The sequence below is a fragment of the Camponotus vicinus genome, unplaced genomic scaffold (genome assembly GCF_025532165.1).
Source record: "Camponotus vicinus isolate PSW18456_S1 unplaced genomic scaffold, iyCamVici1.0 SCAF_8, whole genome shotgun sequence".
Classification (NCBI taxonomy): Eukaryota; Metazoa; Arthropoda; class Insecta; order Hymenoptera; family Formicidae; genus Camponotus; species Camponotus vicinus.
The window spans coordinates 14,115,889-14,129,743 of NW_028141980.1; the positions used below are offsets into that span (position 1 = coordinate 14,115,889).

The 13,855-nt window shown below is 32.4% G+C and overlaps 1 protein-coding gene across 1 annotated transcript; it reads left to right on the forward strand.

Annotated features, from left to right (window-relative positions):
* Positions 1 to 3,342: 3,342 nt before the first annotated feature.
* On the forward strand, positions 3,343 to 13,117 carry LOC145975692 (sperm flagellar protein 2). Its single transcript, XM_083106354.1, has 10 exons — positions 3,343 to 3,756; positions 4,040 to 4,909; positions 5,258 to 6,209; positions 6,504 to 6,793; positions 7,170 to 7,934; positions 8,300 to 9,078; positions 9,517 to 10,227; positions 10,579 to 10,855; positions 11,347 to 11,670; positions 11,965 to 13,117. The coding sequence occupies exons 1-10, from the start codon at positions 3,490 to 3,492 to the stop codon at positions 12,223 to 12,225; spliced, it is 5,496 nt and encodes a 1,831-aa protein (XP_082962480.1). The 5' UTR covers positions 3,343 to 3,489; the 3' UTR covers positions 12,226 to 13,117.
* The last annotated feature ends 738 nt before the right edge of the window (positions 13,118 to 13,855 follow it).

Below are 13,855 nucleotides of genomic sequence, written 5' to 3' on the forward strand. Positions count from 1 at the left end.
TATACTAATGTATCTAGTCGCGTCACGTCTCTCTCTCGACCAATGTCCTTTTCGTTACTATTTCCGCGACTTTTCTAAAGTACACACACATACACACAAAATCCATATGAAGGAGCGATTTTACAAAAAGCGGGCTGATCGGAAAGAATTGATAAAATTTCATTTTGGAAAGCGAATTCCTGTCTCATTTTTTCTATCTATTTTTCCTATTTATTTATTTAATTAATTAAACAATAAATTAAGGAAGAAATATATCCTTTTTTCTAGAGAAAGGGAGAGAAGGGAGTAGAATTAATAAATTATAAAAACATAGAATGGCGAAAAAATATTTTTTTTGCATATATTTCTCAGAAAATTACGACTATATACATAGATTTAATCGTATTGAAAACACATTATCCTATTCGATCTTATCTTCATCAAAATGTGCCAATATTCTAGAAAATGAGACAAATGTTTTTTGGTAATCTCCTATTTTAAAAATGATTTATCCAGTGTCACACACATAGAGATAACTTTCTTTTGATTCGCCCGTTTTTTCACAGAGAAGAAAATACAGAGAAGCCGTGCGTGTTCTTTTTCGTCCTGCAAAATACGAGATACGATATTACGCGGAGTAAGTTCTCTCGCGTGCATCTCTCGATGAATCTCAATTTTGAGATTCCACATTTCTTGATTCGCAAGAGGAATCGACCCGTATATTATTTCTTGGCGAGCCGAACCAATGCTCAATGCGACGCTGCTGTTGGTCTGAAATCGATAATAAAGGAAAACTAATGAATCACGATTTTCTTCTACCCGTCTGTACCTATAAGCCTGTAACATGTATATGCAGCGGAATATAAGGGAATAATAAAAAAAAGAAGCAACAACAAAGTAACAAAGATATACACTTTTTATATGCATGATTTATAAGTTTTAATTTTTAAAGGAGATATATATACCACATGTTGTATGTGAATGAAAATTATTGGTTATTTAAATTGATGTTTCTAAATATAAAACCTGGGTTTCTCATTTTTCTGCAGTCGTTTCCCCACCTTTACAGCATATTTTCTCTTCTCTCTTTTTTTAATATATATTTTATAAAAACTTATAAAAATAAATATATCTGCTGGCGAAACGTTTTTACAACAAATTTTGATTATATTGAGATTTTGATTAAATATTGGAAAGTAACATCATTTCGTTGGATTCAAGAGGTAGATAATTGTGTTAATTATATTTTATAATCAATTAAATAATAAATGCTTTTGTTTTATTTTGCAGTCTGTCACATCCATTAACTCATCGATATTTATAACGATAAAAATACTTATGTAAAAATAAAATGTGCACATTATTTACATTTTGATATAATTGACTTTATACATGTATACAGTAGCGCTCAAAAGTATTTTGACAACAAGAAATTCTTTGTTATTACGCGTTACATAGTGCTAAATAAAAAACGTTTTAGTTTATCGTTGAGTGTGATGTGATTGCAGGTCATAAGTAAACAACAAGTCTGAACTTGTTTGTTCACAGTAGGCGCTGAATGACAAACATTCCATATCTTGCGCTCAAAAGTATTTTGACAAGTCATTTTGTTTCGAGTTTTCCAAAGTGTCGGTTGTAGTATTACTTGATTTGTGTGTATATCAATTTATTGTGATTCTTTTAACATGCCGAAGCTTAAAGAATATTCCACTGACTTTAAAAAAGCTGTTATAACCGCCCTAAAACAAGGAAAAACACAAGCAGAAGTTGCACGTAATTTTAACGTGTCTCGGCAGCTTGTTAGTATATGGAATAAAGTGTTCAATAAACGAGGGACTATCGAAAACAAGTCCCGAAGTGGCCGTCCGAAAAAAACAACTCCTACTATTGATCGCATAATAAAAAGACTATCCGCTAGTGATGTTCGTAAGTCGGCAGTAGCAATAAAAAACGAACTGAAAGAAAATTACGATACGGATATTCATGTTTCAACCGTCAAACGTCGTCTAATATCTTATGGATTACACGGCCGTCGACCCACAAAGAAGCCTCTTATATCTGCAAAGAACCAGAAGTTACGAATTGCGTTTGCAAAACGCCACAAACTGTGGACGAGTTCTGAATGGTCTAGTATTTTGTGGAGCGACGAAAGCAAATTTAATTTAGTGTCATTTGATGGGATTAAGTACATTCGACGTCCTGTTAACAAAAGATATGATGTTCGATACCAAGTGCCCACCATCAAACATGGAGGCGGCAGTGTTATGGTTTGAGGCTGTTTTTCACGCTATGGAGTTGGACCGCTAGTTCGCATTAAAGGGAATATGGATCGATTTATGTATGAGAACATATTAAAGACGCAAATGCTGCCCTATGCTAAAGAGAACATGCCACCTGGGTGGTACTTTCAGCACGACAATGATCCAAAACACAAGTCCAAGCACATAACCGAATTTATGAAACGTGAAAAAGTCAAGGTTCTCGAATGGCCAAGTCAAAGTGCTGATCTAAACCCCATAGAGCATCTGTGGGAGGAGTTAGATCGCAGAGTAAGATGTCAAAATTATTCGAATAAAGAGGCTTTATTTCAAGCTCTTAAGAAGGAGTGGGGAAAAATTCCTTTGGATCGAATACAGAAGTTAGTCGACTCGATGCCGGCTCGTTGTGATGCTGTTATAAAGGCTAATGGATATGCTACTAAATATTGATTCATTTAAAAATAAAGATGATGTTTAAGCGTTAAAAATTTTCATTTGATTACAGTGTCAAAATACTTTTGATCAATCATGTTCTTTATTTTTAGTTTGGTTTTGTAATTTTGTTATCAAACTACAATTTCTTTTACAAAAATATGTAGACAAATCAAGTTTCTTCCAATAAAAAATAGTTGTATATTTGTGTCTTCTATTTGTATTAAATTAGCCCAATTATTGTCCTTGTCAAAATACTTTTGAGCGCTACTGTATTATTCTTGTATATCTTATTATTATATATGTGTGTATATTTTATTATCGTATTAATATTCTTTTATCGTCGCGAATATTAGTGATTGTCCAGATCTCATTATGAAGAGATTATTACGAGCTAAGACCATTAACTTTAAGAATTTGTCATATATTAATTGCATGAATAATATGAAATTTATCAATATTTACAAATATAAAATAAATGAAAACACAAATTTCTCGAAAATATAATATTTTTAATAAAAAGGTTTCAAAAATATTAAATCTATAAGCCTAAATATCAGAAAAAATTAAATCCGAAAGCTACAAATATGCAAATATTATTACATTCCGTTGTTTGAGTTTTCATTCTCTTAGAGAAAATAATTTGACAATTTTTTATCATTAGTATAATCGATTCTCAAATGTATTGTATACATGGTGCTAATTTCGTATCACTCACAATTGTCAAGTCGCAATGTCTCGATCACGTCGAAGATGCGCGTCTCACAATTTCTAATCCTGAAACATTGGAAATTTCGCGAAGTTATTGAAACCCCCAACAATGGCCGATGCGCTGAGGGCATGGCTACGTACGAGGCTAGGTGTAATCATAGATCTCACGCCTGAGATGTTCGGTCGTTACACCAGAGACGGCACCTTGCTGGCCCAGATCCTGCACAGCTACGATATAATAAGCAGCAATCAATTAAGCACCATTCTTCGCACGCAGGACCCGGCGTTATGCAGAGTGAACCTGAGGACGCTACGAATCTGGCTAAAGCTCATCAACGTTACACTGAGTGACGAATGTATCGACAAAATTTCTAAAGTATTGCTTACAGAAAAAAAATAGAGAATGCAAGAAAGAGAGAAATAATTTAAAAGAATTAAAATTACCGCGTAAGGAAAAAATACGAAAAAAATATTCTTAACAATTTTTTAATCAATTTCAAGTAAATGTTATTTCTACCAGAAATCATATTATACTTTTATCAATCCTTTTATCATAGATATTATTCCTATCAGTTAGATAAATAAATTTCTATCAATTTTCGTTAATTCGCTTATTTCTTCTAGAGATTGAACTTAGTTTTGTATAAACAATAATTTAGGGTAAAGGTGCATCAGCTCTGCAGCTCTATTATAAGGTCTATCTGAGTCTTGAAGGTAAGGATCGACTGCATTTCATCGCTCTTCAGAAAGAGCGAAAATATATGCCGAGCAGATTCGACATCTCCAAAGTATCCGAGGAGCCACCTCCCTATCAACCACCCGAACATCCTCTTTCACAACCGTTAATCGAAGCAGCCGATACCGTTCTCTGGCATAGAAATAAATTTTGGGCGATTACGCAAGCTTGCAGACGAGAACGTCAACGATTCGAAGTCTTCATGAAATATCCTATAGTCGAACCAATCGAACATTTTATTCCGAAAGTGTTACCGGATAAGAAGGAAATAGAGAGCGAGGCACTGGACGAGTTTGCTCGCAAGCATCCGCCTCACAAGATGAAAAGATATCGCGTAGTCGAATGTTGCCCCGAAAAAAAATCGTTGGAAATGCCTTGTATCAAAGATCCCGCGGCTGCTACGGAATATATTGACTTACTGAAGAGGCGCAGTGAAAAAGCGACAAAATCCTACGCGCTCAAGTTGAAGATACAAACGACAATGATGACAGAAGCTTGGGAGCAATTGCTGAGGAAACAAGATAGATCTTTCGACGAAGCTCTCGGCAGGCGAGTGCTAGATCAATCGCGCTATGAAAAACAGATGATGAGGAAGCTGTGCGAGGTGCGAGATTTGAGAAATAGAATTGTGGAGAACCGCAGAATCGTTGACGCGATGTTGCTAAACACTAGAGAAAACGAGCTGCGATTGAAGGAGGATCGTCATCGAGAGATAATGAAGGAAGAGATGGAAAATGTAGAAATGGAAAGCCGCAGAATGCGTGAGCTTCGTTGGAAAATTCGCGAAGAGAAGGTGAGTGACAATGAATGTGGGGGAGGAGTATTTCATTACGTTGTAAGTAGAATAAAAGATGAGCATAAAAATAATACAGTGAAAAAAAAGAAACATTAAAAGAACGCATAGTAATTATAATTAATAATATTATAAATCTCAATTAAATGTTTTTCATTTGAACATTCATTTACATAGTAATGTAATTATTTTTTTAAGAGATATATATTATTATTAATTAGAATCTATTACTATCAACATCTCTTACTGGTGCTTCTAATTAATAATGATATATATATATATATTTTTATAAAATAATTTTATTATTACGTTGAATGTGCAATTGTAAAACATATGATTGATTTTAAGATGCGCAGAATAAGGGAGAAACATCGAGACATTTGTTTGAAAATCATGCAAGATCTCGTGGATATCGCGGTAAAGATGGCTGACTATCGTCAAGCGAATAATAATCATATTCCTTATTCCATATGGAATGAATGGAAAACGTCGTTTCTGAGAAACCAACCGATATTCGAACTCGAGGACCATCTCGATGATGTTGATGAACAGATGGAAAATGTAGAAGAAATAAAAAACAAAGAAGAAACAAAACATAAAGAAATAATAGAAGACAAAATAAGAATGAAAAATGAAGAAAAAATAAAAAACAAAGAAGAGATAAAAATCGAGAAGAAATTGAAAACTGAGGAAAAGCAAAAGCTAATTCAGCTGGAATTAGAACGTCAGCGATCTCTGGATGATACAGATTTTGAAAGTTATCGAGATCTAAGCTCACCATGGGATCAATTCGTGTCAAAGGAAGAAGAAAAAGATGATGAAGTTGTCAGGCTAGGTCGTATTGTACTTGGTTACATCGTTCATCGATTACTAGAGATATTATATCCTTATTCGAGTGAGTTGAGTTGTCCGGTACCAAGAGTCAAAGTGGCGGCTATTATCTCGGGAATAGTAAATCCAACCTTGCACGAACAGTTACGAGAATTATTAAAGAACCACGGAATCCATTTGCTGAGAATGGAAGATGCGATTAATCATTGTTTGGAAAGATATAAGCGCGAAGTAGCTGATGTAGAGTATATTGATTTAAACATCATCTCGGCGACGACAAGAGACCTCAAAAAATTAGAGACCAAGAGTAAAATGAATGATTCGTGGGACCATCATCAGAAAAAGAACGAAAAAAGAACGAAGATAATAACATCTCAGCAGAGCGCAGCTGAGGAGAAACAAACGCAGACACCTAGGCAAATACCTTATGATGATATGGACCCAGTTTTAAGCAATATTGCATATATAGGTAGAAAAATTTAGAAATAAAAAAGTTATAAAAAATCAATATTGATAAAATAATTTCATTATCGCACTAATTTTAGAGTCGTAACTTGTGATAATAATATCAGTTTGTTTTATAGATACAGATATATTTAACACATACAGATTTATTTTATGAGCAATAACATTAGACATTAATATCTGAACATTTATTTATTAATTTTCTAATGATTGATATTGGTCATTAAATTTTATAAAAATATTGTTAAAAAAATATTTATTTTTATTGTAAAACGATTGGTTTGATTACTATATTTAGGCAAATGGACTTACGAGTTCCTCACATTGGGTGAACCGATTTCCGACAAATTGAATACGAAAATACTAATTGAATACTTAAAAGCAATTGGAGACGTCAAAGGTTGGGCGTTAATAAATTATCCTAACACATATAAACAGATGGCAATGTTGGAGAAAGCGTTGACAGGACGCCAAGTTCCTGCCGATCACAAAATCATCAACGCGGACGTCAATATTGAGGACATTGATCTTCCATCAGCCAGGATTGTATTTGAGGGTCATGAAGACGTATTCGCGACATACAGGCGCGTCTAATTATTTAATGTCAGAATTATAAAATATCTATAATGTTTTATATAATTAATAATATAAATAATATAAAAATAAAAATATAAATAATGTCATATAAATGAATGTCAAAAAATATTTTAATTAAATATTAATATTATTGAAATTATTGATTAATATTTAGATTCATTTATTATTAGTAAATTATTAGTTTGATTTTATATAATCATGTTGCAATTAATTTCATTTGATCATTATTTTGTCAAAGTACATTAATGTTTACTTAATAATCCAATAATTATTAAATATTGAAAATTTTTTAAAAATTAATACATAAGCAATTAAATATAAACAGTTATTATAACAGTTATTAAAATATAAATATTAATACAGGCAGTCTAGATTGTTACCAAATCCAATTTCCAGAGCAAAAGATAGCTCCTCGACGTTTATGACAATCTATGTCAAGGCAATGTTAAAGTCAAAGATAATAGATCAAGATCAATCGTCTATACCTTTACCCGACGATGCTACATCAATGGACGAATATTACGCTAATGAAAATATCGCATACGGATTTTTCTACAACATTCTCGATTTTTCGACCTTGAAACAATTAGCCGAATTTATTGCGAGTCAAATCCCCAAAAATCAACTGGAACGTTTTGAAAAAATTTCAGAGACATATGATGATGAACAGACATTTCCTGTTGACTCAAAAGTCATTATTAAATGCCTGATACCGAAATCTAAGTGGGAAATCTCAAAGTACGAAAAGAAGAAAGATATCGAAGCTGAGAGTAGCGACTTGCAACCGGATGTTCAAACGCAATTATTAGCAAACAGTCACGTTAAACCTGGAGAAGACGATTGGCAATGGATAAATTTCTTTCAACCACCAGCCTTACTCGAAATCTTGGCTACATTTTGGGAAAGTATTGAAAAGGCCTACGTTGAGAATCTGAAGGAGATTCTCTCTTTGAAGAGAATGCATACGTCAGCCATTGTACCCTATAAAAATCTCGTCCTGAGAAACTTGATGAAATTCGTGGAACGTCCCGATGAACGACAAATCTTCTTGCGAGATTTTCAACGCGCTTTTAATGAAATCGATGAGGACCTCAGGGATGACCCCGACATGAAATGCGAGCTGCACTGCCGAGTCAGTACAGAAATTTTTAATAAAAGAAGTATAATATTATATTAGCAGTAAATATTATTAGCAGTAAATATTATATACATACTAAATAATAGCCAGTTTTTAGTTTTGATAAGATCAATATAATTAAACATTATTAAATATAAATAATAATATAATAAAGCAAATTGTGTAAAGAAAATTAGGATAGCGCAATTTGCTATTAAATTCATTTTCTTTTAATCAAATCATTTTTATCTTAATTTAATCATTAAAAATTTAATAATTAAACTTTAATAATTAAAACTGTTTGAAGGTTCTTAATGCTTCGAAAAAATAAAGACAATATAATCTTTCCATTGTTGAAAATCTAAAAGTTCTTGCATTAGGTCGACGATTTTCGAACGGAATTATGGGACTTGTGTGATGCGCGAAGACACGAAGCTGAAGAAGAAAGAAAACGCATTCTGCAGAATAAATGGATTCCGGTGGAAGCCGTGATTCTCGTCAACGTGTACATTGGAATCTTACAAGCGGAAGTCGATAGATTCGTTGACACTATGCAATTTTTGCAAGATTACTATATCTCCATGTCGCAGAAACCTCTTCAGGAAACGCGATTCTCCAAGATCATCCTTGATCACGTCGCATTGACGGATATTCTTCTGGAAACCTCGTTGTTCGAAGATGAAGAGCGAATGCTGTCAAAGATTGAATCGACCAACGCTTCCGCTCGTAGAACCTTAAATATACATCACTTAAAAACTGAGATCGAAATTTTGCTAATCGATACATCGAAGAGCTTTGATCCTGATCAAAGTATCATTTATAATATTATCAAGGATAATATTCGACAAGTACGGAATATCGTGGATTCCATCTCGTCTACGACATTGGAGATGCTGAAAAAGGAAGAGAAAGCCGCGATTTCAAAGAGTGATGTTAAAAGCAAAAATATCGGAAACGCAACGCCCGATTCATCGTTTGCCAAGCTAGCGGAAAGAAATCGCGATCTAATCGAGGAATGGCGATATGCCGTTCTTTTTGAAATCGATCGTATTAATCAGAGATTAGATGTTCTAAACGCGGCTGCTCGATTCAACATAATCTTCCTTTTAGATACTATGAAAGAGATTTTCCATGGTGTGTACCATTATATTATTGAAAGGTTGGTGTTAATTGTAATTATTTATTAAATTCTTATTTTTAATGAAAGCTAAAATTGCGAAACGAATGTAATATTTTAAATTATGGAGACGTAAATTTGAAACAGAAATGTAACTTTGCAATGTAAATGTGCTTTGTGTATTCATTACAGGAGAATTACAGAGTAGTTTAATTTATTTTTGGAACGTTTAAAAGCAATAATAATTTCAGGAAAATAATTATCAGAATTAATCTTCTGGTAAAAATTATTTCTTTATGATTTCTTTATGGTTTAAATGGCAACATTATAATTATCTGAATTTTAAGGTGTTAAATCATCGTTGTGTATTTACTAATGATATACACTAAATATCGTAGAGAGTATTGTTTGTTAATTATACTTTAATAATCAAATACACAATATCACACATACACATACATACATTTTATTTTCTTTAAGATACAAACGCGAAATCGAAAGCATCAACGAAATGGCGAACGTTTTTTGCTTTGCCATCGAAGAGGAAAAACCGATTCAACAGGAATTACTATTGGACGGTGATCAGTTTGTCGTCAGATTAGATGATTTCGTTCCCGAAGATTCCAAACGACTTGCTATCCCGACCGAAGAAGTTTCTTCGCCTCTGCGATTCCGTATGGTTCAACTCAGCCGACTGATAGACATTTTTCGACGAATTGCTCCGCGCGGAATCATGAGCGAGCGAGCCCTGATTTACGTTCTCCAGGACCTGGTATCCTGCGGCGAGGAGGACTGTTATCCGCCCTTCGTGCCGTGCGCCTGGCAACAATTGCGACCTCCGGATATCGAGAAACTGATCGAAGGGTTGTTTGGCGCTACAGAATACATCGAGTGGCGAGAGTTCGTCGTGTATGCGATGGATCTGCCTTTTCCATCTCATCAGGATATCCTGAAGGCGCGAACGGCTTTTAGGATGCAGGATTCTGATCTAAAGGAGACGATTACCCGCGATCAGTTCCACTCGACGCCGTTGTGGTTTCTCGAAATTTCTACCTTTCATAAGACACTCTTGGAAGAGGGGATTGATTGCAACGAAACAATGGATATAATGTTACGCGAGGAAGTCCGATTAGGCGAGCGTATTTCGAATATAAAGAGCAACTTTATAGAAACGAGTGAGGATAATTCTGGGTGCGTGGAGTACAGCTCTTCGATCACAATTCGGCGAAATAAACCCTTCGAACGTAAAATTAACAAAAATAAAAATTTACTGTTTGTATCCTGAAAACAAACTTCGTTGAATGAAACATTAAAGTTTCATTAAAGTTTTTTATTTAAGTTAATTTTGATTTTCTATTCGAGCGATTTTTTATTAATTGTTTTTGCTAATTGCTTTCGACCAATCTTCTTTATATGCTATCAAATATTTTCGATTAATTTTCCAATTAATTTTTTTTTCACAAATCCACAAAAATCTCTCATTTCTCATTTTTTGCGAATTATTATATTTGCGAAAAATTGATCGGGAGATTATTTTGGCAGTGCAATAGAGCTGAGACTAACGCTGGCAAAGGAACTTCTCTGTCAAATGTATCTGATAAATCGAAACGCAATTCATTATACCGCAATGTTGTTGGCCTTCTGCAAAGACGAGGATCCTCGCGAAGGTCTCGGGAAAGCATTTACTCTTGCGATGGGTGCTAGAATTTGTACTGATGTAATAGAAGGTGAAAAATACGTCGAGGAACTCATTGAGAAGAAGCGCCGTGATAGGGAATTGCAATTAAGTCAAGATTATCTTCGTGAGGAAGCTAATGAGGTAATTTATAAAATTTGTATTAGCTAATTTATGCGATTATGTTTGAAATTGACTTTATTTTGTTTATGATTAAATAGAGATACAATAAATTAAATAAATATAATAAATAAATACATTAAATTAATACAAATAAAATAATGTTAAATAATTATATTTAAAATAATATAAATTAATATTTAAAATAATATTTAAAATAATAATATTAAAATAAAATAAACAAAATACAATGTTTTCATGTTGAAAGCATTTATAAAGCATCATAGATATTTACTGAATTAATAATTAAGGTGAATGATTGAGAGAATGTTATTGTTTTATATAAAAATAAAATATGAATCATAATTAAACCACAAATAGTAACTGTGGTAAAAAAGTCAATAAAAATATATATTCATTAATATATATTACATCGTAAATATAAAAAAACATTAAGAAGCTTAAAGAAAAATTAATTTGGTTAAATAAAAATAGCCATATGTTTTTAATTTCAGATAGTACGAGAAATTATCAATCACATATTAAATAGAACAGCAAAGGCTGTCGTTACACTTGAAAAAATTCGCGATCATGATTTACCTCCGAAACGTCGAATATTGATACAGCAGTTAGACGGAATGGGCGAGATAGATCCAGCTGAGCTTTTGCCACCGGAAGAAATAGCGGAACACTTAGTTGTAGAAGATTTGTCGGTATTCACTGATGAACACGAACACGAACCGCAGATCCCATCAACTCCGTCAGCTGACGAAGCGCCCGAAGATATGATCCAGCGAGATGAAAGAGTAATCTTTTGGCTGCCACGGGATGTTTGTCTGGTAAATTTATTTGTAAATTACTCTTGCGAATAACCTTAAACATTTATTTTGTTCTCTACCGATGAAAATTTCTTTAATCAGAAACATGAATTTTAAATTTATATTATAAAAAGTTTATATATTAAATTTTAGTTTAAAGTTTGAATGAGATATATTTGAATTAGAAAAATAATATTACATCGTATTAACAATATTATAAATTATGTAAATATATCTTTGTGGTATAATTTTGATTTTTGATTTTTGAAAGTGATAATTTCATTTAAAAGTTTTTATTCAATGATTCATTTTCAGACGGTTTTGTCTACGTGTTTACCGTGGCTTGCATCGCAACCAAATCTTTTTCAAACCTCTATGAGTCTTCGTCAAGGAATAGCGCGCATATACGACGAATTGAGAGATGAGGAACTAAATGACGATAAAGATCTCGTTTTATCTCATCGTTTATTAAATCACAATTTTATTCACGAATTACTCTGCGCTTCTAGCAAGTTTTTTTCAAAAAATATGACAGATCTACTCCGAAACATACTAAAAGATAGACATGTAACATAACGAGACACATAGAGATGTGAAAATTTATATTAAAAGCGGCAAGTACGAATGAAAGATAAATCTATGTAGTAATATAGAATAACGCATTCTTTTCTTTATTACTAATTAAATATTCATAAATCGATAATATTTTCGTAAAATTTTGTTTCGTAAATACTATCGCAAATTATAATCATCTGATGTCCAATAATAGACTATTTATCAATGCTAATTTGAAGTACAAGATACATATTCAGTATAATAATTAGTTTTACAACATCATTTATTTTGGACGCTTTGCTTTAGACAGAACAGATCTGTAAAAAGATTCATTGATTATATTTATACTTAATTTGTGTTTAAGCTTTATATCTGTAACGAGTAATATCCGTGTGACACATCTTACAATTTATTGATTGCATTTCGAATTTCTTGACCTAAATAATCCGCACGAATTGCTGAGCTAAATTTGTTAGATACTCCATGCGAACTCGATCGATAGCCAATAAGCTCCTCGATTCTTGAATCTAATAAAAAACATGGATTTCACCAACTCGGATTCGCGAAACATTTCGCGTTTTATTGGTGGTTTAGACTTCTTATTTTATTTCTGATCCCCTGTAAAAAATATATATAATATGCTCGATCGAACATCGGTCGTTTACTCCGAATTTGATATGCAGGTGAAAATTAAAACAAAAAATATCAATACTTTCTTTCGCTTTTAGTCGTTTAGGTATCGTACCGAAAGTATGAAAGAACAGGTTGATCATTTTAATTACTACACACGCAATTATATATAATGTCAGTGTAGTTCCGAGTGTTTTCTTGAAAGTCTACTTACTAAGAAGGTGCACTTAATGTATTATGATGTATTGCGATTAAATCTATCAACGTCATTTACGTAAGAAAGAAATGTTTGCACATTATTTATATTGTTTTAATTTTCAACTAGAAAGTTACATCACAATTAATGTGTATTATGCAATTAATCCACTGAATGATTTCTATTTATTTAAAGTATATTTAAAATATCTTCTAACTCTATAGCAATAATAAATATTTCTATAATGATTATTTCTTTAATGATACTTAGAATTAAATATATTTTGTTCGCAAAGCGCGTTTTATCGTTTTATTTTTCTACGATCTAAACATAATTCGGATTAAAAATACATAGTAATACAATTGAATAGTAGATTCAGGAAATTAGAGCAACGAAAAGCTCCGTGATATATCAATCGAGTGTTTAATTAATTCATAAATTAAAATAATTCTATAACTTAATATTCCGTATATGTATAATTATTTATATACATACATGCACATACATACATATGTGTATGTGTGTGTATGTGTTATACGCAAAATATTTCAGCAGCGAATCAATAACACATCATGTTCGGCCTTGGTAGCGAATAGCGCGCTATTGTTTACATGTCATAACCTTGCTATCATTGACACTCGAGCCATAAAGTAATGATGTGAAACGCTTCATACATTAACAAATTCCTCTTCTAAACGTGTTTACAAGTAGTATTGTAGAATATTTGAAATAAAATTAAATAATAATTATATATTTGCATGTGAAAAATGGAGTAAGGAAATTAATTAAACAATATACTTTGAAGAAATAATATTTTCTTTATTT